We start from the raw sequence: 25,122 nt of genomic DNA on the forward strand, positions 1-25,122 counted from the left end.
AAACAAGGTTCAGAGGGGTGAAGTAACCTGCCCGAGTTACCCAGCTACTGGGGGAGGGTGTGGACACAGATGTCTTCTGCCACTTCACTTTATAGCCCGAATGTTCCCCAGAGGCGTGGACTCTGGAAGCGCTGAGAGGATCCTGGGAAATAATATTAATATTAAAATAATTCCTAACATGAACACCCACTATGTTTCAAGTACTGATTTAATTTTCTCATTAACAATAACAGCCAAGCCTCCATTTTACAGTCCTACTTCATAGATGGTAAAACTGGCTCAGAGATGTTTCCTAATTCGCCCAAATCACACAGCTGGAATACAAACCCAGTTCTGACTTCTACTCTAACTCCAGGGCTTCAACTTATTTTCAACCCCTTTATTTTACAGGTGGAAAAACTAAGGTCAGGGAAGTGGCTGTGGAGTTATGGACAACAGACCAGGGACAGAAATCTGGGGATCTTGTCTCTGACCTCCAGGGACACAAAAGCTTGTTAGAAGTCACGCCCATCTGTTGGTACACAGATCTAGCTGGGAAAGTTTACTGTTTACTGCTTAGTATCAGAAACCTGCACCCCTTTCACCCCAGATGCTTTCAAACCTGCATTTACACATTTCATATGGCAGTGGTGATGGGGTAGAGAATAAGTAACCTGGCCTATTAAGCCAAAAATGCCAGCAGAGCATTTCTCAGAAGCAGTCCCAGGAAATCTGCATCAGAATCCCTGGGGAGCCCATTAAACACTTGGAACCTGGGCTTCCCAGACCTATGAGATCAGTCGGGGTGCACAACAGGGCACTGGCACAACAAGCTCCCAGGGGCCTGATGCCGAAGAAAGAGTGGGAACTGCAACCACCCTAATTGCTTAGGGAAAGTCTGCATTTCATAAAATTGCAATGTTTAACCCAATAGAATGAAGGATTTAATTTAGAAATGGATCTGCCTGGCAGCACATTCTGGGCACAGCAAACCTTCCCAAGACCTGGAGACACTGCCCACGTCACATAGGAGAGGACTATTTCCACATGGAGCCAGCTGAGCAGCTCACTTGCTTGTAGGCAGGTGTCCCCTGGCTCCTTGAGACTTAATCACTGTAGATGCTTGGGAAACTGGGGAAAATGAGTGTTCCTCTTTGCCCCTCCCTGGAGGCTGCTCAAGCTGCATTTTCACTGGTAACAGAAAGTGGCAGTCTTAAGGGGGCAATTCCTTGTGAAAAGTCCCTTAGGATGGAGCTCTAGGTAACAGAAACTCAGAGCCCAGTTACTCCTTCGGGATGGCCTCCAAGGCACAGTGCAAATGACCTGGGGACTCATGCCAGTGTTCCTTCCATTGACCCTAAGCTCCAGCCCCCTGCCCTAAGAAGAAATAGTGCAAGCAAGCCACTCAGAGGTCTCCTGCCACACACAGCTAAAAAACTTCAGAGAAACCTTGGTAGACAAACACCCCAAAACTCACATTTTTCCAATGGGGACACTGAGGTCCAGACAGCTTTGTCTGACCCTGGGGTACCTACCTTGTCAACTAGAAACTGGATAAAAATACCTCAGTTTGGGGCTTTGGATTCAGAGCTAGCCATAAACAGAGGAAGGGGGGCTAGGAGACAGATGAGGAGGGATCAAACTAATCTGACTCCATCCCCCAAAAGGACTCCATCTCATTTGTGAAATGAACAGGCTGGACAGATGTTCCCTAAACCTCTGATGACCTCCGGTTTCAAAGGGGCCAAGAAGCTGGGGATAGGCAGGAGCAGGGGGCCGAATCAGCATGGGACCATGAGAGAGTTCTGTGAAAAGTCATCTGTCACTTCTGTCCGCGCAGCATCTGATTTTTCATATCTTAATCACATCAGCATGATGGATGGTCATGGGACCCAGATTACATTATGGAGTTAATTTATTACATTTTTGAATACCCATTTGCTGGGAGTCTGTTTTTCAAAGTTATTTGCATATTTTTCACCATAACAATATGTAGGAGGGCACCTGGGAAGGAAGGGTAGATGTTTTAGGAGGAGAAAGAGCTTATTTGCCAACTGCAGCAGGTTCCTGAGGGTCTTCAATGGGAACAGAAAGAAACTCACTCCCTAGAGACATTTAAATTGAAACTGAGAGAAGGTGAGATCTAAGAATTTTGCCAAGACTGCACAGACAAAGGAAGATTCCTGGGGTTCACTGAACAACACGCAATGAACTAACAGGGTGTAACAACAAGCAATGAAGTGTCCAGACCCCTAAGATGCTTCCTCTCGTTCCCACCAGGATGATCACAGGACATATCACCCATCCCATTCCTGCCTAAGGTTCCCAGGACACCAGACACAGGAAGGCAGGAGGAGCCACAGAGAGTCAGCCAAGTTTAGCCTGGTGACAATCCCACTGTCACCAGGGCACAGTGCTGACAGTGGGGTTCACCACAATGCTCAGGAACCCAGCCAGCTGGGACACCCCCTGAGCAGAGGCCCAGCCTCATTCATTCTCTAGGTTGAGCGCCTCCCCAGTGCCTGGCCAAATCCAGGTTCTAAATGAATGTGTGTCCAATGAGCAAAGGAAAGAATCTGAAGGAATGAAATGATGGTGGATAGCAGCTCACTGACACTTGCCTGCCATGAGTCCCTACTGAGTCTGGATGAAGAGCAAAGGCCTCTGATTTCAGTGGGCAGGCTTTAAGTGGTGGCGTGCAGAGAAAAGCTGCTTTCACAAACAAGCATGAGCTGCAGAATGCACCCCCCACGGTGCCCCTCACACCCCACTGTGAGAGGCTGCTGCTTCTCGCCCTACCACTGCCCCTTAACCAGATGAATCGCGATGTCTTCATCTGTAAAATGGGGTCATGGTAGCACCAACTCCATCGAGTTGAGCAAGGAATACATGTGATGATGTTTGTAAAGACACGGAGTGCATAATGTCTGGCATGTAAATGCCCAATTAATGGTTGTGATGACAATGATATTAAGGTTGACACACACACACTAAGCCCCTAGAGCAAACACTCTGGACCAGCCATCACGCCTTTCAAAACCCCATCCAAAACATCCATAGCTGTGCCCCTCTTGCTATTTCCAGTTCCCCAGGCAGCAGGCAACCCCTCAAATGCCCTGAAGGGGGACGTGCATCCTCATGGCCCAAGATGCCTAAAGATAAGGGGCTACAACTGAAATCAGCGCCTCCCCCTGCTCATCTGGCCTTCTGGTATGAGGCCGGACCTGTATAGCTGCCCCAGATCCTGGGGTCCACTGCTGACCTCAGACTCAGGTCAGAACCCTGGCCTTAGCCCAGTAACACTGGACGGACTCCAATACATCATCAACCAGGGCAGAGCCCCCATGCCATTTCCTCCCCAAGGTTCTGCTGACTTCCTAGTGTCATTGACACCCTTGTTGGTCAGGGGGACCTTACAGATCATTTCTTCTTGAACTTTGAAACTTTATCCACAGAAGTTCACAGAGACACTAACTGTTATCCACATTTTAGGGGTTGCCGGGCCCTCTGAAGTCATCCTGGACCACAGGGTAAGAGACCTTGATCCAGCTCAACTGCGACTTTTTTAAAATAATGGCTTTACTGAGATATAATTAAATAAATAATAAATATAATTCAATAAATAATCCTTTTTAAAGCATGCAATTCAGTGGGTTTTAATATAGTCACAAAATTGTGTATCCATTGCCAATATCTAATTCTAGAACATTTTTTTTGCTCCATAAAGAAAAACCCACACACATATTGGCAGCCACTTTCCGACTCTCGCCTTCTTCCAACCCCTGGCAACCAACCCCTAGTCTACTTTCTGTCTCTATGGATTTGCCTGTTCTGAACATTTCATGTAAATCACACAATAGACAGCCTTTTATGTCTGTTTGTTTCACACAGCATACTGTATTCAAGGTTCATCCAGACTGTGGCATGTATTGGTACTTCATTCCTTTCTGTGGTCAAATAATATTCCACTACATGAATGTACCACATTTTGTTTATTCACTCATCAGGCTATGGGTATTTGAGTTGTTTCCACTTTGGCCATTCAAACATGGAGAAACTGAGGCCCAGAGTCACCAAAACCTGGATGGGACAGGATTCCAGACTTCTCCTAACATCTACCTTTCCCCACAGCATAACTCTGGGAGGGCCCAGAGAACAGAATCCAAAAGATCACCCTACTGATGAATATCTATCACAACAGCATTGGAATCAGAGGAGCCAATAATTCACTTCTGGTTCAGTAAATGCTGGGACACAACTTCATCCTGGACAGGGGGAATCATGCCCACTGTCCTCCTCCCGGGCCCAAGCTACCACTGCCTCTTTTCTGCCTCAGTTTCCAGCTGGTCTCCCTGCTTTTGTCCTTGACAAATGCAGTCTATTCTTAACTTTGGGAATCAGAGCAAATTTGTTAAAACCTAAATCAAATCATGCAGGGCTTCCTTGGTGGCTCAGCAGTAAACAATCCGCCTACCAATGCAGATTGAATTTGGGTTCAATCCCAGGGTCAGGAAGATTCCCCTGGAGAAGTAAATGGCAACCCGCTCCAGTATTCTTGCCTGGGAAATCCATGGACAGAGGAGCCTAGCAGGCTATACAGACCATGGGGTCACAAAAGAGTAGAATATGACTTACCAACTAAACAAGTCAGATCATGTCTCCCCTCAGCTCAAAACCCAATCCATCCTGGGGCCCAACAGGCTGATAATATTCATATTACAATAACAATAGCTGATAATTTTTCTAGATCATATCCTGTGGGCCAGGACCTTAGGAACATTATCTTCTTACACAGCCATTGCACTTAATCTTTGATCCCTGAGAGTTAGGGCTAGCGGAGAGCTCAGAGAGGTTAGGCCACTTGAAGGAGAAGGGGAGTGGCATCAGAAAAGCAGCCCAGGCATCTAGCCTGACTACAGAGCGGAGCTCTTAAACCTCTGAGCCATAATTTGTCACCCTCCAGAGAAAGAAGACAGTCGAAATGGAAGCCGCTGGGTCAGCTCTGGGGGCCAGGCAAGACTGATGCTTCGCGCAAACCCGGCCCGCCCCACCGCTCTTTGATCTTTGCTGTGCTGGTGGCCCCACTGACCCCGCCTTGAGTTATGGGGGCCGCGGGACCCATACATAGCATTCCTGGACTCCCAGGGTCGGCACTCTGCGCGTGATGAATGAGCTGACCCCTAACGCTGGCTTTGTCCTGCCTGGACTGGGTTTTGGAGCGTCAGACTTGTTTTGGACGGGGCGTGGAGAGAGGCGGAGTGTGTGTGTGTGTGTGCGCGTGTGGACGGGGCGTGGAGAGAGGCAGTGTGTGTGTGTGTGTTAGGTAGGGGGGCTGTCTTTTTCCCCTTCCCTCCCAGGGTGTGAGAGTGGGGAGGGGGCTCTAGTGCAGCTGTCAGTGCGCCCGAGTCTCACCTGATAGCTCTTTGAAGATCCCCTAGAATCCCACATGGAAGAGCGACCCCTCCCAGAATCTCGCCCCCAACTCCGCTCACTTTCCGAGGCTGCAAAGGCCCCGCGGTGCCCGGTTCCGTCTTCCTCGCACCGGGCGTTTCTTCCGTCCCATTTGACAGCCTAGGCGGAATAATCCTTTTGGAGAACCGCCGGCCCCTGCTCGGCCAGACTCGCCGCAGCTAAGCGCTCAGCCCCGATCCATTGTTGGGGTCCGCCAGGGACCCCCTGCCGCGGGCCTTTGTCGCCCGCTCCCGGCCGGGCCGCTCCAGAGGCGCCACCGCTGCCCGCGCCCCGCCCGTCCCACGCGCCCCGGGCCGCGCCGAGGCGGCTCTTACGCACCGGGAGGAGTGGGCCCGCCTCTCCCGGTGCCCGCAAGGCCGCCCGGCTGCGCCCGCCTTTGTCTACCTTCTTTGTCTGCCCCGCGCCCTCGCGCCGGCGGCGGCGGCTAGGCCTCTGGGGAGCCGGACCGGAACGCCGAGCGCAGCTGGCGAGGGCGCGCTGGCCGGGAGCGCGCTGGGCCCGGCTCGGCCCAGGGCTGCCCCTCGGCTGGGGGCAGCGGAGCCCTCTCCCGCCACCCCTCCCTCTTCCCTCCCCGTGTTCCCGCCCCCTTCCCTCTCGCCCGCCCCCCTCCCCCTTCCCTCCAGCCCCGCTCAGCCTCCGCACATCCTTCTGCCACCCGCGCACCTCTCCGCGAGGTCCTGGCTTCGCCGCTCTGCCCTCTGCGGCGCTCGGCTCCCGCAGGCGCTCGGCCCCGAGCCCCTCGGCCCCCGCCCCGCCGGTCAGACAGGTAAGGCATGGCCTTGGCCCGCCCCCGGCCCCGCCCTCCCGCCTCACCTGGTTGCGCTCCCGGACAAAGGTGGGCTACCTGGAGCGCTCAGGAGCCAGGCGCGCGGGGGACTGAGGCTGGAAGTGAGAATGCTGCTTTCTTCCCTTTCCCCCCGGCCCTCGGACACGTCGGTCGAAGGGTCCGCCGCCTCCCCTCCTCGACGCGTCGCCCTTCAGCTCCTGGCTCTGCTTCTGGGCTCCTCGTCTGCCCATCTGCCTCCGGGCACCGACTTTTCCACGTTCTGACACTGCCTCGCGTGCGCCCTCGCCTCGCTCTCCCGGACTCATTTCTCGCCCACTCTCCTCCTCCGCACTAGTCTTCTCCCCGTGAGATCCGGTCTCTCTTTGTCTCTCTGTCTCTGAGTCTCCGGGTGGTCTCTCGGGCTGAGGATCCCAGTCTGACGTCGTTTGAAGAAGCTCGAAAGACTCCCCGAGCCCCGGGAAGAGCTGGCAGGAGTGTCCTCGGCTTTTAGCGAGGCTACCTACAGGGCTGGAGTGTGTGCAAGGAGAGGGAGGCTCTAGGTACGCCCCCACCCCGGCCAGCACCGCGCCCTCCCATCCGGACCCGGGCAAGTTCCGCGCCCTAGTGATCCCGACGGCGCTGGGCTAGCTCTTCTGGCCCCGGTTCAGGCCCTCTCCCTGCCCACTGGCTGCTTTTCTCCAACCGCGCACCGGGGTCTCAGACGCCTGAGGGAACCAGGTTTGAGATGTGAGCCCTCTTGGGTTTCCAGCCAAATCCTCCCTTGCTCCACTGGGTGCTCCCTCGGCCCTCGCCTCGGTCTGCTCTCTCTTGCTCAGAGCACTCTTCCACGCTGCCCACCTCCCAGCCTGGTGGCATGCAAGAAGTGCCCTAGTGTTGGTTCAGTACCCCTCCGGAGTCAGGCAGACGGAGGCTGAGGGACAGATCCTGGACAAAGGAACGTACTTCTCTGAGCCTCAGTGCCCCCTTGATAACTCGGGAATAATAGCACCCACCTACAGGGATGTGTGTGGAAACGGTGAAAAACCGTATCGAATGTCAGCGCAGCACACATTGGGTGGCCATGGGTGATTCTACAGTCTCTGGGTGGGTGGGAACGAGGCTCCTCAGAAAGGGGGAAATGGATCCAAAATTCAAGGCTTAGAGACCCTGAAAAGAAACCTGACTATGGCCCCTCCCCTATCACAATCACCTCCCCCTACACACTCTTCCAGGCACTCTTCTCTCTTTCTCTCCCTCCTCTTCTCTCCTTGTCCTAAAATCAGAGCTTAAAAATCAGAATAAAAAGGGCCTCTGCTTTCAAAATGAGATCAATGTGGCTGTTGATGTTGCCAACAGCTGGTCATTGATTGAGGGACATCCGTGTGCCTCATTGCCAATTCTGAATCTCCATCTTGCACCCATTTCTTTTTGTTTGTTTGTTTTTTTAAAAAAAGTATTTATTTGGCTGCACCAGGTTGCAGTTGCAGCATGTGGGATTGAGTTCCCTGACGAGGGATGGAACCTGAACCCCCTGCATTGGGAGTGCAGAGTCTCAGCCACTGGACCACCAGGGAAGTCCTTCTATTTCTTTTTCAATGTCTCTCACTCACAAGCCACTTCCTTTCCTCTGGGGGGATTGTCTTTTGGACCCTGAACCTGCTGGGGAATCACTCAAACCCTCTGACCATCTGTGTCATCATGACAGGTGGCACAAGACTCCAGAAGTCAGGCAGTGATGTGGACTTAGTGGCATAATGCTGGCAACTTTATAACATCTCCTGACTGGCAGGTTCTGGATTCTCTTTCAGCCCCAGCCAGGACTGGCAGCCAGAGCCTTTCTCTTTAGAGAGGCAAGAATGGGACTGAGAACACACACACCCACACATATACCATCCAGACTCCTGTTCACCATCCTTCCTGCCACTTTCCCTGCCTTCCTCACCATTCAGTCCACCCCCTCCCCTTCCCTAAACCCTCAATGGCTCCCTGTTTCCACGAAATTAACGACCTTGCCTGCCTCCCACCACGCCCCATCAGCATCAGAGTTTTCAGCCATGACAGAAGGCTGATCATCTCCATGCCCTGATGGACTCCAAACTCTTCCCTCTATCTGAAATGTCTCCCCTTGCAGGCCAAGATCAGATGGCCCATCCTGTGGGAAGACCTCCTCCTGCTCCCCCTTTGCCTCCCTGTTTCTCCTGGGCTGCACTTCCCTGGGCGGGGTGGGTCTTGTTCCACTTATGGTCCAGTACCTGAGACACAGCAGGTGCTCTGTCCGTATTTGTTCTGATGAATGGAATCCTTGGCTAAGGGGACAGGGATGAAAATTGCAAACCACAGGTTATCCCTGGGTTCCACTGGGTTCTGCTGGCCAGGCCAGGGCAGAGTGGGCTCTAGAGCAAAGGACCAGAGCTGGGGCGGTTGGAGAGGGAGCAATTCTGGAAAGTCCCTGTGGCACCAGGGCCTCTGCGTGTCTCCAGAAGTTGAGGATGATTTCTGTGCCTGATTGTAACAGAGGAAATAGACTAGACAGGGAAGCAGCTGCCTGAATTCCGCAGACTAGCTTAGCAGCTGTGTGGCCTGCACCTTCACTTGTTTCAGCCAGAAATGTGACAGAGCAGAGATTTTGCATCCTGGCCTCCCTGAGTCCACATTTTGGGGTGAGCAAGAGCTGGGCACGTTCCTGGGGTGGGGAGGAGTCATCGGGCATCACTCCACTCGCTCCTTCAGGTGAGATTCCCTTCTCTTGCTGCTCCATGCCCTCTGCTTGTCCAACCCCAGCCATTCCTCTCAAGGGGGCCAGTGAAGCACATGTCTCCCCAGGAAAGACCCTGCCCCCATGCCAGGTCCTAGCTTTGGCAGCCACCCCCCACCACTGCAACACCATGGCCTGGCATTGACTGTCTGAGACACCTCCCTGAGTGGGTATGGAGGCAAAAGTACTAGAATCCAGAGCATCTGGGATGACATAATTGCAGAACCTCAAGTTTTTAGGAGCCTCCTCTGAGTCAGCCTCTGGGTTAAGGCCCCATTTTGTCATATCTAAAAGTCACAGCATCAGCACTGGTATTAGTTACTGAGTAAGACTGAAGCGACTTAGCAGCAGCAGCAGCAAGCCTAAGACATCATGGTCAAAATGTGGCCTTTGAAGTCAGGTGGCCACCAATTCAAATCCTCACTCCCCCATTCACTCTACTGTGTGACCTTGAGCAAATCCTTCAACTCTTTGTCCCGATGTTGATCCACTGTTACTTACTGTCATTGTTACCTGAAAAATATTGTCCACTTCAAGGGGCTAAATTAGATAATGCACATAAAGCGCGAAGTCTTAAGAATAGTCGATGCCCTGTAAATAATACCCAGACAAACACTGACTTTTCAGATGTGGGACTGAAGCCCAGAAAGGTTAGTTGGCTTGCCCAGGGTCACACAGCTATTAAATGCTGGAGCCAGGATGCACACCCAGGCTTGTCTGACTCCAGGTGTCTTTCTACCCCATACTGGCCTCTTCTAGAACTGACAGCAGGCATTTTATCACTTGATGATTAAGTGATGGGTCCAACAAAATTGTCTGGGAACCCAGATAATGACATTTGGGGGTGAGGGCACCAAGAGGATGGCTTAGGAGAGGAGGAGGGGTGGCCAATACCTGTAGTGTAGCAGGAGACAGGACCCCACCCAGCTTCCCCCCAAAATAATACCCTTACATAGATTTTTTTGAGGTGTGAAGCCTTGGGAGGGTGGGAATTCCCAAGGCTGCTGATGGAAAAAATGAAAGCAGATGGAGCTGCCCCTGTGGGGAAGCCAAACCTCATTTGCCAAGACAATGGTCCCCTCCAGGCGGGCCTGGGCCTGTGCTGACCTGCCCCACCGAAGCCATCAGTCACCCCACTGAGGACTGAGGATGGGGCTACCTGTGTCCAGCCCCTGCACATTGCAGACACAGATGCACGAACACTTCTAGGAACCCACCCCCAAGCCACACGCCCGCTCTTTCCCCTCCTCATAATAACAGCAGCTACTGTTTATTGCACCCTTACTGGGTACCACTCACTGTATACCTTTACCTCCCTTCGTTCTTGAAACCTCTAGCATTTTACAGGTGAGGAAACTGAGGCTCAGAAGGGTTAAATGATTCGACGAGCTCTTTTCGCTCTATTCAGGGGGCTCTCCTATGGCTCAGATAATGGGTTTGGATTGACATGTGTGAATCAGTCATAATTACGTCTGTGCTTCCCTCTGTCACTGGGCCTGCCGACTCCCTGCCATGTCAGAGTGGGGACCTCTAGATGGCAAAGACTGTGTTTTTACCCACAGATTAGAAGCTCCCTCCAGCAAAGTTTTCCCCATGTCCTGGGAACATCTGAGGCCAGAGTTGTGGGTCCCCTTGCAGACTGGGAAATCCCTAAGGGAAGCAGTCAGATCTCCCCCATTAGGCTGGAGGCTTCCTGGGGCGGAGGCTGCTTTTCTTACTCAAACCAGAGCTCCCTGAGGACAGCAGCTGTGTCTCATCAGTCTTAGAGTCCTCCAAGGTAAGACCTAGATCTTTTCTGTTAACCATGAGAGCTCCCCAGGGCAGGGCTTCTGTCCCAGTCAGAGTTTACTGGCGATTTCCATAGCTGGGACCAGGTGTTCAGACTGGCGCATCTTCCCTTGTGTGGCACCCAGGCCCTGCACCCCGAGGGGATCAGCAAGTGCTGACCACCTGATGTCACTCTCCATCCTGGTGGCGCATGGTCAAGAAGCAGAATTCTCTGTGTGAGGCTGGGTTGGCAGATCTGTGAGGGATGGGTGGGGCTCTGGCTGTTCTGAGGCCTGGGGAGGGGCTGAGAGACCCCTTCCTGTTGAACAGGTGTCACTTTAAGGGTGCAGAGCCTCAGAGAGGCAGGGTAGATGGGTAGGAGCTAGCTCAGGACTGTCAGGGTCAACCTGCCAACAAGCACCCTCCACCCAGAGCAGCTGTTTCAAGTCTCACCCCCGACAACCCCCAGTAAGCTCATCTTTGCTGCCTTCCCACCCACCTACACTGCCTGAGTTCCTTCCATACCTAGAAATGTCCCCTCCCCCAAACACACAGAAGTTCTAATTTTCTAAATAGTCAAATCTCATGACAGGTTAATAATCCCATTTCACAGACAGGGAAATTACGAGCATGATGAGGTGTGATGGTGGGAGGGATTGTGGGAGGGGCTAGAGAGGCAAAATCTGGTCCTAAATTGCCTTAGGAGGAGCCCAGCTGGTAAAATTAAGACCCAGCTCCCCCTCCCCAACCCTTATTGAGGACAGAACTATTTTGTGATTATTTATTTGTTTATTTTTGACTATGCTGGTTCTTTGTTGGTGCACAAGCTTTTCTCTAGTTGCTGCGAGCGGGGGCTACTCTCTAGATGTGTTGTGTGGGCTTTTCATTGCTGCGACTTCTCTTCCTACAGAGCATGAACTCTAGGGCAAGCGGGCTTCAGTAGTTGTGGCCCCCGGCATTAGAGCACAGGCCCAACAGCTGTGACACACAGGCTTATTAGCCCCAAGGCATGTGGGATCTTCCTGGACCAGGGATCGAAACCATGTCTCCTGCATTGGCATGCAGATTCTTTACCACTGAGCTACCGAGGAAGCCTGACATAATTATTTTGATTGAACAATTACAACTCCTCATTTTCCAGCCCTGGGGGAGTCAGCTCCCCTTAAAGAAGGTAGGAATCTGCTCCTAGGGAACCAGGACCTCTAAGACCCCCACCCCCAGCTGGAATTCCAGATTTGTGGAGCTGACTGCCAGGGGGCCCCACTGTTCTAAGAGCAGAAGGGGGGACCTGGGGATGGCCATCTCCACTGTTCAATTCCAACCATTCCAGGAAGTGTATGACTGAGTCACGAGGAGGTGTCAGAGGGAAGAGTCAGGAAGATCAGTTCCAAGTTAGAGCATTCCTTCTAACAAAGTCTGTCCTGAGTGCTACTGAGTTGGGGTTCTGGGCATACAAACGCTGCCCTGGGGCTCCCAGGTGTGAGAGCAAGGCGAAAGTTCTTTGTGTGTAAAAGAGTTGATCTCTGCTGTTTGTGTTGTGGAAATGTCCCCTGAAGAGTATTAAGCTGGAAAGCTAGTGATCCGATTTGTCCTTCTGATCACAAAGCTGAAAATGTTTTGGTGATAAGCCGGGGCCAGGGCAAACAGCAGCACCGGAAGTTGTCTGGGTTATCGGAAACATGGCAGGGAACGTGGTACAAGTTTTGTCTTAAGGTGGCACCCACTTGGAGCCCAGCCTGACCTGAGATTGCTGCTCTGAAGGACAGAATTCAGCCCCTTAGTGTCAGGGTCCCCAGAGGGGAATGGTGAGATGCCCAGAAGTCCACAAAACCCCAGACCCACTTCTCCCATGAGCTGGGAGGGCTCAACACCTGAGCCCAAGAATACTGACTCCCAGACTGCCCCAGAGAAAGGCTGGGTTCTTGAAAGGGAACAAGATCCCCATGGAGATGTTTCTTGGCCTCTCAAGGGTCGAGGTCTCTTCTATTCCAGGTTTAGCAAAAGGCAGCTACCTTCCAGTTTCTTTCTTTCTCTTGTTTATTTTATTTAATCTTGGCTGCACTGGCTCTTTGTTGCTGTGTGCAAGCTTTTTCTAGTTGCAGCGAGCCGGGGCTACTCTCTAGTAGCAGTGCTCGGGCTTCTCATTGCAGTGGCTTCTCTTGTTGCAGAGCACGGGCTCTAGGGTAGGCGGGCTTCAGTAGTTGCACCTCGTGGGCTTTCTGGTTGTGGCACACAGGCTTAGTTGCCCTGCGGTGTGTTGGAACTTAGTTCCCCGACCAGGGATCAAGCCTGTGTCCCCTGCCTTGACAGGTAGTTTCCTAACTCGACCACCAGGGAAGTCCCGACCTTCCAGTCTCTTATGAGTTAAAGAGGGTTAGAATGTTTCTGTGTGGAGCATCATTTTAAGACCTGAGCTGTGGCCAGGGATGTGGCAGGAATTAGAACCCTTCTCTCTCCAGTTCCCTGACACCCCAGCACTGTGCACCCCTTTCTGAGGAGCCCTTGAAAGATAGGTGTGCCCCAGTCATCCCAGAGACCTCAGTGCTGGTCTCAGGATGCCCATCCCAGCAGCTCGGCAGGTTAGGATCTCACCTGTGCTGGAGGTCAGACATGATTGGAGAGGTGGCCAGAGCAAGGCAGAGCTCCTCCAGAGTTGAGTGAGAGGGAGGGCTGGCGCAGGAGTGAACTTCTTATCATCACCCATGATTGTGTTTTGTTTTCTCTCTCTCTCTCTCTCTCTTTTTTTTTTGGCAAGGAGCTTGCGGGAGCTTAGTCCCTGACCAGAGATTGGACCTGTGCTCTCCGAAATGAAAGTGCAGAGTCCTAACCACTGGACGGTCAGGGAAGTCCCACATATTGTCTTTAAACATTCACAGATATGTCCTGTGAATTCATGCTACTCCTGTCCCTGGTCCCTGGGGGCTCACTCCAGAACCAGGAGGATATGAGATGTCATCCCTCTCCACAGGGGGCTGTCAGTTGCACGGACAAACAGATGGAGGATCTTGTCACCATGGATCATAAATTCCCAGGCTCCCTTGGCGGAGGGCCCTGGAGACCATTTAATCTAACTCAATGATCCAGTAGTCTGCTTCCACTATGATTCCCACCTGTTTTATTTATTTATTTATTGAGCAGTGCTGATCATTTCCCATAAAATCTTATCCATAATCCCAAATGTTCAGTTGCTGAGTCATGCCCAACTCTTTGTGACCCCATGGACTGCAGCATGCCAGGCTTCCTTGTCCTTCATGATCTCCCAGAGTTTGCTCAAACTCATGTCCACTGAGTAGGTGGTGCCATCCAATCATCTCTTCCCCTGTTGCCCCTTCTCCTCCTGCTCTCAATCTTTCCCAGCATTAGGGTCTTTTCTAGTGAGTCATCTCTTCACATCAGGTGGCCAAAGTATTGGAGCTTCAGCATCAGTCCTTCTAATGAATATTCAGGGTTGATTACCTTTAGGATTAACTGGTTTGATCTCCTTGCAGTCCAAAGGACTCTCAAGAGTCTTTTTTAGCACCACAGTTCAAAAACATCAATTTTTCTGTGCTCAGCCTTCTTTATGGTCCAGCTCTCACACCCATACATGACTTTGGAAAACCATAGCTTTGACTATATACTTTTGTCTGCAAAGCGATGTCTCTGGTTTTTAATATGCTGTCTAGTTTTGTCATAGCTTTTCTTTGTCTTATAATTTCATGGCTACAGTCACCATCCAAAGCGATTTTGGAGCACAAGAAAATAAAATCTGTCACTGTTTCCATTTTTCCTCCATCTATTTGCCATGAAGTGATGGGACCAGATGCCATGATCTTAGTTTTTTGAATGTTGAGTTTTAAATCAGCTTTTTCACTCTCCTCTTTTGCCTTCAACAAGAGCCTCTTTAATCTCAGTACTAAGACTAAAAAAGGCATGATTTTAAGAGCACTGTGGCACCCCACCACCACCGCTAATTTCTTCCCCAAATCAAAAATTTTTCCATCCCATGAAGATACAACTTCAAGTCCTACTTTCACCAGACTCTCTTCAGCCTCTCCTCCTTGGAGGTACTATGCAACCTCTGTTACGCCCAGTGTACCATATTGCCTACTTTAAATCAGTGACAAAAGAGAGACTATCCTCAATGGTATAAAAGAAGACAGTGGATGTCAGTTGCATTTGTCAATATGAAGCGGCGTCTCTAACTGGCTTTGGTCATTGGTGCCCAGAAAATCCTGGAGACCATAAATAAGTCATTGCAAATGTCAACGGTTCTTTTAAACTGCTCACATTTCATCCCTGGAACACTCTTCACTGACCCAGGAGAAGCCCAAGTATGGTGGGGCTGTGCCCGAGTTAAAATTGGGGAAAGAACGCATTTGAAAATGGTTGTTGCTTCCCAGGTGATGCTAGTGGTAAAGAACCTGCCTGCCAATGCAGGAGACATAAGAGACGTGGGTTGGATCCCTCGGTTGGGATGATCCCCTGGAGGAGGCATGGCAACCCACTCCAATATTCTTGCCTGGAGAATCCCATGATCAGAGGAGTCTGGCAGGCTACAGACCATAGGGTCACAAAGAGATGGACATGATTGACGTTTACCTACAGTATGGGCTTCCCTAATAGCTCAGTTGGTTAAAGAATCTGTTGATAGCTCAGTTGGTAAAGAATCCGCCTGTAATGTAGGAGATCCTGGTTTGATACCTGGGTCGGGAAGATGCCCTGGAGAAGGAGTAGGCTACCCACTCCAGTATTCTTGGGCTTCCCTTGTGGCTCAGCTGGTAAAGAATCTGCCTGCAATGGGTTGACCTGGGTTGGGAAGATCCTCTAGAGAAGGTAAAGGGTACCCACTCCAATATTCTGGCCTAGAGAATTCCATGGACTGTATAGTCCATGGGGTCACAAAGAGTCGGACACGACTGAGCGACTTGCAACTTGCAAAATAGTTTTAAAGCATTTTTTAAAAATTAAATCTAGAATCAAATGTTTAGAGAATCCCTGAAACATCTCTACCAAATATGGTGACTCAAATGTGTCACTTTCACACGTGGGATGGAGATCCAGGGTGAAAGGGTGGGGGTTGATAGCTAAATTCTCCCAGTGGGTGGTTGTCTGGCTCACGGCCTGGACTGAGTGTCATAACCCCTCAGCTCCATCAGAGCCTCACTGATATCCCTGGCCTGGGATTCCCATTGGACCCTCTTCAGCCAGCCCTGCTCCCACCTCCCATCCCCCACCTGCCCCCCTCTCCCCTCCAACCCATCAAGCATCGGGTGAGCTGATCAGTAAAGGAGGAATTCAGGCCCACAGTTGTCTGCCAGGCAAGTAGGCAGGAGCCTCCGCCTAGTCTCCTGGTCCCTAAATGCAAGGCTGTTGTGGGGAGAGGGGGTGGGGGCCTCAGGAGTCAAAGCAGGCTCCAGACTCCATTAACTGCCCTCATTTGCATGTGACACTGCATCCCTGCAGGTTTCTGGATGGAGACCTCGCTGGCAGTTTAACTCCACACAGTATGGGGACAGGATGAGGGCTTGAAACAAACCCTTTCCTCCTCCTTTGTCAGTTCCCTCTTCTCAGCTGCCAGAGCCTGGCCCGGCTCCTGGGCCCTGCCTGCACTCACAGCAGTGGCAGGAGATTACATGGGAGAGGCAAGCAAGCCCCGCTGAAGCTCAGTGGATGGGTGAGGGGTGTAAGGACTGGCTGTCCGTGTGCGCTGGGTGCAGAGAAAGCCCAGACCCTGAAGTGGGGCTTTGTCCCTCACCAGCGGCGTCACCTCGTGCTTGTGGCCCACTCTCCCAGAGCCCGGCCTTTCTCATTTTAAAAATATGGAGAACAAGCTGCCGTATGCAGGGCAGTTGAGAGGATGCAATAAAAAATGGATGAAATAAGCTTGTAAGAGCCTGACTTCCCAGCCGCTCAGGGAATGGCAGCTCCTATGGTGACCGTTGCTGTTCAGTTCAGTTCAGTCGCTCAGTCGTGTCCGACTCTCCGCGACCCCATGAATCACAGCACGCCAGGCCTCCCTGTCCATCACCAACTCCCGGAGTTCACTCAAACTCATGTCCACAGAGTCGGTGATGCCATCCAGCCATCTCATTCTCGGTCGTCCCCTTCTTCTCCCACCCCCAACCTTTCCCAGCATCAGAGTCTTTTCCAGTGAGTCAACTCGTCTCATGAGGTGGCCAAAGTAGCTGTAGCTTAGTTTAATTTTTAAGGAGCCACTATTAGATCTCTGTTGTGAGAGAGCTATCTCTGGGTATGGATGGTCCTCCTGTCCCTCGAGTGCTGCTGAGTGTCCCTAGTCCTAGGGAAACCAGACCCAGGCCCAGAAAAGTAGGCTTTGTGTGCAAACCACAGGCAGAACCATCCAGGGCTGATGGGGACCCCGGGGAGACGGGGCACCTGCTGCCGCTTCTCTCCTGGCTGCTCGGTGCCTTGGGAGGCAGCCTCCAACTGGCTTCCTGAGCAGCAAAAATGGATCGGAGCCCTCATCGCTGTGGATCCTTGGCACGACTTCTGTAGCAGCCGTGTTTCCTAAGCGGCTCTTTGCCAGATTGGCATCTTGGCTGTTGCACTGTGCCAAGATTCAAGTACAAATCCTGTGGGCTTGGAAAGAGGACTCCATGCTGTCTTCAGGGCAAAGAGGCTCTGGGATCCCCAGCCCTCAGGTCAGCATGCTCTCTCTCTCTCATTCTCTGTCACACACACACACACTCAGACACACACACATACACCCTCCCTGGGAATTTATGCATGATCTAGGGCTCTGCTATCAGTTTGATTCCATTCTGATCCATGGTTGTTGTTTAGTCTCTTAGCGTGTCCAACTCGTTGTGTCTCCGTAGCTCGCCAGGCTTCTCTGTCCATGGGATTTCCCAGGCAGGAATATTGGAGTGGGTTGCCATTTCCTTCTCCAGGGGATCTTCCTGACCTAAGGATCAAACCCGCATCTCCTGCATTGGCAGGTGGGTTCTTTACCACTGAGCTACCAGGGAAACCCAGTGTTATAAGTGCCTATTATTTGCAGAGCCTTGTAAATGTGACAGGAACAGTGGGGAAAAGGGGACAGAACTTCCTGTCTAGTTGGGGGTCTTAAAAAAAAAGCTGATTGGCCCAGCAGGAAATGATCAGGGCAGAGCTGTGTGGGATCCCTGAGGAGGGAACTGTATCTCAGTGGGGAACTAGAGAAGGCTTTCTGTCAGAGGGGGCATTTGGGACGAGTCCCAGAGGACAAGAAGGATTTCTATAGAACAGCATCAGCAAGAATAGAGAGACAAGAAAGATGCGGGGTGGGGGTGTTCAAGGCCCAGGGAATAATCTCTATTGTCTTTGATGGGGAGGAAATAGAAGGCAGGGCTGCAAAATTAGGTTGGGGCCATGTTACACAAGATCTTGAGTGCCAGGGTGAAGAGTCTGTGGTTAAATGGGAAGGGAGTAGGGAGCCAGGGACAGTTGTAAGCAAGATCAGAGTAGTTTGGCAGCAATATGGGCTGTGGCCAGGGGCAGGATGGTACTGATAAAATCTGAGGAAGGGGATGGCCCGCATGCTGAAATCCTCCCTTCCCTGCTTCAGGCTGGCCTCATACATGATGTGTGGGGTGCAAAGCGGACAGGGAACAAAGATGGCACTGAAGCTGGGGTTCCTGGGTACAGTGAACAGACCCATGGTCACCAGCAAGGGCTTGGTATCAGGACTTCATTGGGAGAGATGGCAAGTGTGGATGGGGTCCTGATGCAGGGGGTTGTCTAAGGTTGGGGTGGGGCTGGGCTTCAGCTCCTGGGTCAGCAGGGGAGATGCTGTCCTCTGGGACTAGCGCCAGGGCCGGTCACTGAGCTCAGAGGCCAGTTCTGACTCATTGATTGGCCTCCTATATGTCCACAGAACAGCAAGCTGCCCCTACATGACATGGGGCTGCTCACTCCTCACCCCTCTGCCAAGACTCATCTGGTCTCTTGCCTACACTGTTTGAGTGACTCACCTTGCTCCTTTCTACCCTCAAGATGGAGGGATTCTACTCCCTGCCCAACGTCCCAAAGGTTCCCTGTCGATGGAAGCACTCTGTGGGTTTCTCCCAGGCTGTCCATGTGATGTCCCCGCAGGACAGAAGCGGGGACTGGGTGGGGGGCAGAATCCAACACAGACTCCGCCTCGCTCAGTCACAGGGAGAGGAAGGTGGAGTCTGGTAAATGCAGCCTGGCATCTGCCTGAGGCTTGGAAATAGGGTTTGAAGGGTGCCCCGCAGCAGAACAATGCTTGACTGACAAGCCCCTCAAAGGGCCCCTCCTCCTCCCACCTGGCTGCCTCTGGAGTTCAGGCCCGCCTGAGCACCGGCCTCCAGGGCTCTCATTATGGAAAGGCTGGGGGTGAGGCTGGCGGGGCAGAGCCCAGGGGGGTGGAGGCCAGGGCCCGAGCCTCCCCGGGGACTAGGACATGCCAGGTGGGAATGAAGGGAAGGAAGGGAGGCCAGTGACCAGGCAAGGTGGGGGAGGAGCTGTTTCTCTCCCTCTGCTTTCCCCCAACTCCTCCCCAAGCAGGTCAGCCTGCCCTCCCTGCCCACTTCCAGGGCCCCTCACTTGGGGTTAGCTAACGGTGAACCTGGGGCCGGATGGCCGTGAGGAGGCTGCAGGAACTGAGGGGGCTGGAGGGAGAGCCGCTGGCCGAGGTCCCCAGGCCACCAACCTTTCCTCAGCCCTGGGCAATTACAAGGCCACAAATCACAAGGAGACGGGTGTGTAAGCACCTTTGAGAGCTTAATGGAATACGCAGAGGGCCCGGGGAGGCCATAAAAATTCAGTCAGCCCAGCTAAACTGGTGCCCAACTTGCCTGGGATACGGTGAGGCGGGTGGGGTCGAGGGGAGAGAGTAGGACTGTGGGGGAGGGGAGGGGACATCCCCACTGTCCCCCAGCCACAGTTCTCCTGAGCCTTAGCTCCAAGTTCTTCTGGAACATTTGGGAATTTTGACTCTTCCTCCAGTGCAAAGAGGGGAGCAGTGAGGTCCCATGAGATGTCCCACTTCCAGTGCAGAAGGACGGGCTGTCCCCAGGGGAGGTCAGAGGTAGTTCACCCCACCCTGCAGGGTCAGAATCCAGCCTCCAAAGTGCCCCCCGCCCCCCCGGCCCCAGGAGGCCTGGAACTTGGAGGAAGAGAGAAGGCAAGGCTGGGCTGTCCGGGAACAGCACACGGGGGCTCAGGGCACAGGCTTAGCAATGACCAAATGCCACTTACTCCATGTGACTCAGCCTCTCTGAGCCTTAATTTCCACTTCAGAAAATAATAGGTGCCACTTCAGAGAGTCGGGGAAGGACCAAGTGATAGAAACGCACACCAAGCGCGGAACACAATTCTTTCTTACAGCGCGTGCTCAAGTGCTTTTATCCCATTTGTTTGATTTTAGGCTTTGAGTCAAGTCTCTGGGACTATAGGCCTATTTCTGAGCTTGGAGGGACTCATTTCATTCCTGGGAACTTAGCCCAAAGCAGAGGTTTGCACAGAAGAAAGGAATCCAGACTGGAACCTGGGTGTTTCTTATAACTATTGAAACCCAGGGATTCTCAGTTTCGGCACCGTGATCTTCCTGGGCCGGGACAGTCCTGTGCATAGTAGGGTGTTTAGCAGCACCTCTGGCCTCCACCCAGTAAAGTCGGTAGTGCTGCCTAGTGTGGGCCACCTAAAATGTTTCCAGATGTTGCCAAATGTCCCCTGGGTGGGGGGAAGATCAAAGTCCCCCTCTGTCCCTGTTGAAAAAGACTGGTCTATAACAGTGTGAATTAGGGAGGGATGTCCCTGGTGGTCCAGTGGTTAAGACTGCACGCTTCCATTGCAGGGGGCATGGGTTTGATCCCTGGTTGGGAAACTAAGATCCCATATGCCTTGCAGCATGGCTAACAGATAAATAAAAATAAATGTAAGTAAGCAACTTATAAAAGAAAAGTGTGAATGAGAGGACTGTGGATGTGGAGGAGGAGGACTGCAGAACTGCCCCCTCATGGTCCTACTTTTCTTGCAGGAAGAAGCCCTCGGCTGGGCCCACCACCCACGCTGCCCCCATGCTGCTCCTCGCCCTCCTCCTGCTCCTGGAGCTGAGCCTGGCAGGCTCCCTGGGACCCGGAAACTCTGCTCAGAACCTCCCGGAGAATCATATTGACCTCTCGGGACCAGCACTGTGGATGCCTCAGGCCAGCCACCACCGTCGGCGGGGCCTGGGCAAGAAAGAGCGGGGCCCAGGCACACCTGGCTGGACCCAGGATGGGGCTGTGGTCACTGCCACCAGGCAGGCCTCCAGGCTCCCAGGGGCAGAGGGGCTGCTGCATGGGCCGAGTCCTGCAGGCCTGCTGCAGGACAAAGTTCTTCTCCGGGGGCTGACTCGGCCCTACCCTGAGAAGGAGAGCCGGGCTCCAGGGTCAGAGAGGGTGAAGAAACGAGGCAGGGAGCACAAGAGACGGAAGGAGAGGTTGAGGCTGCACAGAGGTAGCTGGAGGTCTGCGAGGGGGCGGGGCCCTACCATGGGGGGAGGGGGGCAGTGGGGGAAGGGGATCAGACCCAAATGACCAAGGGGACGGACTTCAGGGGATGGACATGGAGGCTGGGGGTGGGGTCAATGGCAGGAGCTTCCTGAGAGGACAACTGGATGCCCCAAAGAGGGCAGGTGGTGGACCCTCAGAGGAGGAGAGGGGTCTCACTAGATTCAGAGGGATCTGGTAAGAAGAGGTGCTGGGAAAGCCCGGGGTCAGGGTGGAGCAGGGGAGGAAGAGAAGGATATGTGGCCATAGGAGCTCAGTCTTATCCATAGATCATCCTCCTGATTCAGGAAGTTCTACCTCGTGTCTGACCTAAATCCATCCTACTGTAAGTCCTGAGCAGAGATGGGACAATTCGGTGCCCCCCCAAGCACATCACTTAATCAGCACTGAAACACAGAGCAGAGGCCAAGAGCTTAGAATCTGAAGCCAGATTTGCCCCAATTCATATTCTGGCTCCACGACTTCCTGGCAAGTCACCTTTCTGTGCCTTGGTTTCTGCAAAGTGAGGGCAAGGCCCCCTCTATCCTCATGGTAGACGCAGAGAAATCTTGCTATCAGGAATACCTAGAACAGTGCCTGTCATTTGGCAGGGGCAGCAGCGGTGGTTGTTTCTGTTCAATAGTTAATTCTCAACTTTCTCTGGATGCTGAATCCATCCATGTCCTCTGACCTGGACATGGCTGACCCAAGGAGAGCGGTCACGTCCTTATTTCTCCTGCCTCTTCCCTGTTTGTTGATGGAGTTTCCTCCCCGTCCTTCTTTGCTGTTGTTCAGTCACTCAGTCATGTGCGACTCTTTGTGACCCCATGGACTGCAGCACGCCAGTCCTCCCTGTCCTTCACTATCTCCCGGAGCTTGCTCAAACTCATGTCCATTGAGTCAGTGATGCCATCCAACCATCTCATCCTCTGTCATCCCCTTCTCCTCTTGCCCTCAATTTTTCCCAGTATCAGGGTCTTTTCCACTGAGTGGGCTCTTTGCATCAGATGGCCAAAGTATTGGAGCTTCAGCTTCAGCATCAATCCTTCCAATGAATATTCAGGATTGATTTCCTTTAGGATTGACTGGGTTTGATCTCCTTGCTGTCCAAGAGACTCTCAAGAGTCCAACCTCCTTACCTTCCTTCACGTTCCCTTCATGTTCCCAAATCCCCTGTGAGTTCCGGACTCCCCGGAACAAATATGTTTCAGCATCTCCACCCAGCTGACCCTTCCCCAGTCTCCCCTGGCCAGAGCCCAGGCAGGCAGCCTCGGCTTCAAGTCTCTTCATATGACAAGACTGCCTCAAGGGGCGAGCCAAGGGCCACAGGCATAGATGGGGGTGGGGTTCTGCAGGAAGTGGGTGATGGAGCCTCAGCCCCCTTTTCTCCTGCAAACAGCTGAGGCTTGTTTCCCTGCCAGGCCCACTGAAACCCCTCAGGTGGACAGAACACAGTCAGAAGAAGGGGGCCCAGCTTAGATTCTCAGCCTCCCACCCCTGGGGATCATGTGTCAGGTTGGTGTGAGGGTGGTAACATCCTTGATGCCAAACTGGAAGGCATACACCGTGCAAGGACTCAGCCCAGCCCAGCTCCAGTCCCGGCTCCAGTGGACCAACGGGACCCTCCCACAAGAGTGAGTGAGTGGAGGAGTGGACAGTGGCCATCTAGAGCTCAGGCTGGATTCATCTCAGGAGGGTGGGATGGCCCCAATGGACCCAACCAACCTTAAAGTCAGCTCTTGTCTGAAAAAAGAGGCAAGCATAAGCGTGGGCCCTCTAGCTTTTCTTGAAGCCTCCTGGCTCCTGTGTGTTAGTCACTCAGTCATGTCATACTCTTTGTGACCCCATGGACTGTAGCCCATTAGGCTTCTCTGTCCATGGAATTTTCCAGGCAAGAATACTGGAATGGGTTGCCATTTTCTTCTCCAGGGAATCCTCCTGATCCAGGGATTAAACCCAGGTCTCCCCCATTGCAGGCAGACTTCCCACCAGGGAAGATGGTTCCTGATCACCCCCCAACCCTGCACACTTTCCCCCTCACACTCACCCTACCCCATGCCCGTGTATCTTGGAAGGCGGCATCAGTGGTTAAAAGTATTGATTCTGCATTAGATGGACCTGGGTTCAAATTCAGATTTCAATACTCACTGGCTGTGCACCCTCAGGCAAGTCACCTAACCTCCTTCGGCTTTAGTTTCCTTCCCTGTAGATGAGACTGAAAGACTACCTACCTCCCAGAGCTCCTGCAAAGGTTAGGTGAAATAACACTTGTAAAGCAGGACCCAGCATGCAACATGGTCCCTGCTGCAGCATGTGCGCAGAAAGCAGGGTCATCACCACCACGTAGGGAGCTCTCACTTCCCAGCCTTCTCAAAGTCCTCTCCCTTCTGCAATGCCTCTCAGCCTCATCACCTTACTCCCCTACTCAGACTTCGCCTCCTCCAGGAAGCCTTCCATGGTTAATGCTACAAACTTCACCTCCTCCAGGAAACCTTCCATGGTTAATCTTACTGGTTTCCATTCATTGCACTTACATCCCTGGCTGCACTCCATCAAGCTGGACTTGGACTTGCTGGAATGTTGTTTTAGAGGGAGAATCCCCAGCAACACTGCAAGTTCATCTTGGACATTTCCCCTTATGCCCCCAGCCTCCTGTTTCCAGCCCCCTCCCCAGGAGGGTGGGCAGCGGGGATGCTGGTTGAGCCAATAACTTGTCCTATGGTTCCTGCTGCCCCCTGCTATGGGCTGATAGGGAGTGATGAGCAGATAAAGTCGCTGTGTTCCCTGCTCCTTGTCTCAGGCCGAGCCTTGGTGAGAGGCCCCAGCTCCCTGACGAAGAAGGCAGAGCTCTCAGAAGACCAGTCCCCAGATGCTTTGATGGAGGAATCCTCCACCAGCCTGGCCCCCACCATACTCTACCTCACCACCTTTGAGGCACCTGCCACCGAAGAGTCCCTGATCCTGCCTGTCACATCCCTGTGGCCCCAGGTAAGGGGCTGGAAGGGTCCTAGGGTTGACCTCATGCAAACCCTTCCTATTACCTTTAGGGAGACTGAGGCACAGGGGTGGGAGGGAGTTGGTCCAGGCCCATGAGGCTGGATGGAAGCCGGTTCTCCTGATGCCCATCCAGCCCAGCTATGGCCAGCCGGCCCACTGTCCAGGGAGTGCTGCCACAGTCCAGGCAGTGGTCCAAGGGCTCATTCTATGGAATGCCAAGGAATCAAGTGCCAGCTCAGCACAGTGGTCTCTGAACCTAGAAAAGTCAGGCTTTGGGGGAAGAATTTTGTACATCCTGCAAAGGACAGAGAATAACAATGTCTGAAACCATGTCCCCACAATCCAGAATTAACAAACTTTAGTTAACACTTTGACGCATCTGCTTCAGACCTTTAAAAAGAGAGGGAGCAAGCAAGCAAATGTAGCAAACCCACCAACCATTGGTGAGTCTATGGTAGTTTAGTCGCTAAGTCGTATCCGACTCTTTGCAACCCCACACACTGTAGCCCACCAGGCTCCTCTGTCCATGGGATTTTCCAGGCAAGACTACTGGAGTGGGTTGCCATTTCTTTCTCCAAGGGATCATCTCAACTCAGGGATCGAACCTAGGTCTCCTGCACTGCAGGTGAATTCTTTACCAACTGAGCCACCAGGGAAAACCCCTTGGTGAGTCTAGACAAAGGGTGTTTATTCTTGCAATTAACACGAATTGCATCATTCCACATCTTCTGTGGCTTTGAACATTTTTTCAAAATAAAATCATTAAACGTGACCAATAAAATAATGCATGTAGAAGAAGTAAAACTTCTTTAGCAGGAGATCTTCCTTATTCTCTTTTTGGGTCTTGTACTCCCTTGAGATCCTGATAAACCATCTCTGACAAATCCACGGTTATCCATGCCATTGAA

At 52.6% G+C, this 25,122-nt stretch overlaps 1 protein-coding gene across 1 annotated transcript in view; it reads left to right on the forward strand.

Moving 5' to 3' along the window:
- Window positions 1–6,112: 6,112 nt before the first annotated feature.
- DRAXIN (dorsal inhibitory axon guidance protein) overlaps window positions 6,113–25,122 on the forward strand; it is a 31,479-nt gene continuing 12,469 nt past the window's right edge. Inside the window, exons 1-3 of the mRNA XM_055419575.2 lie at window positions 6,113–6,217; window positions 20,725–21,185; window positions 24,018–24,205. Of these exons, the coding sequence (XP_055275550.1) occupies window positions 20,765–21,185; window positions 24,018–24,205 (609 nt within the window). The 5' untranslated portion in view covers window positions 6,113–6,217; window positions 20,725–20,764. The remainder of the gene's footprint in view (window positions 6,218–20,724; window positions 21,186–24,017; window positions 24,206–25,122) is intronic.

Source organism: Moschus berezovskii, chromosome 17 (assembly GCF_049115385.1).
Source record: "Moschus berezovskii isolate FMDL1 chromosome 17, NW_MosBer_1.0, whole genome shotgun sequence".
NCBI lineage: Eukaryota > Metazoa > Chordata > Mammalia > Artiodactyla > Moschidae > Moschus > Moschus berezovskii.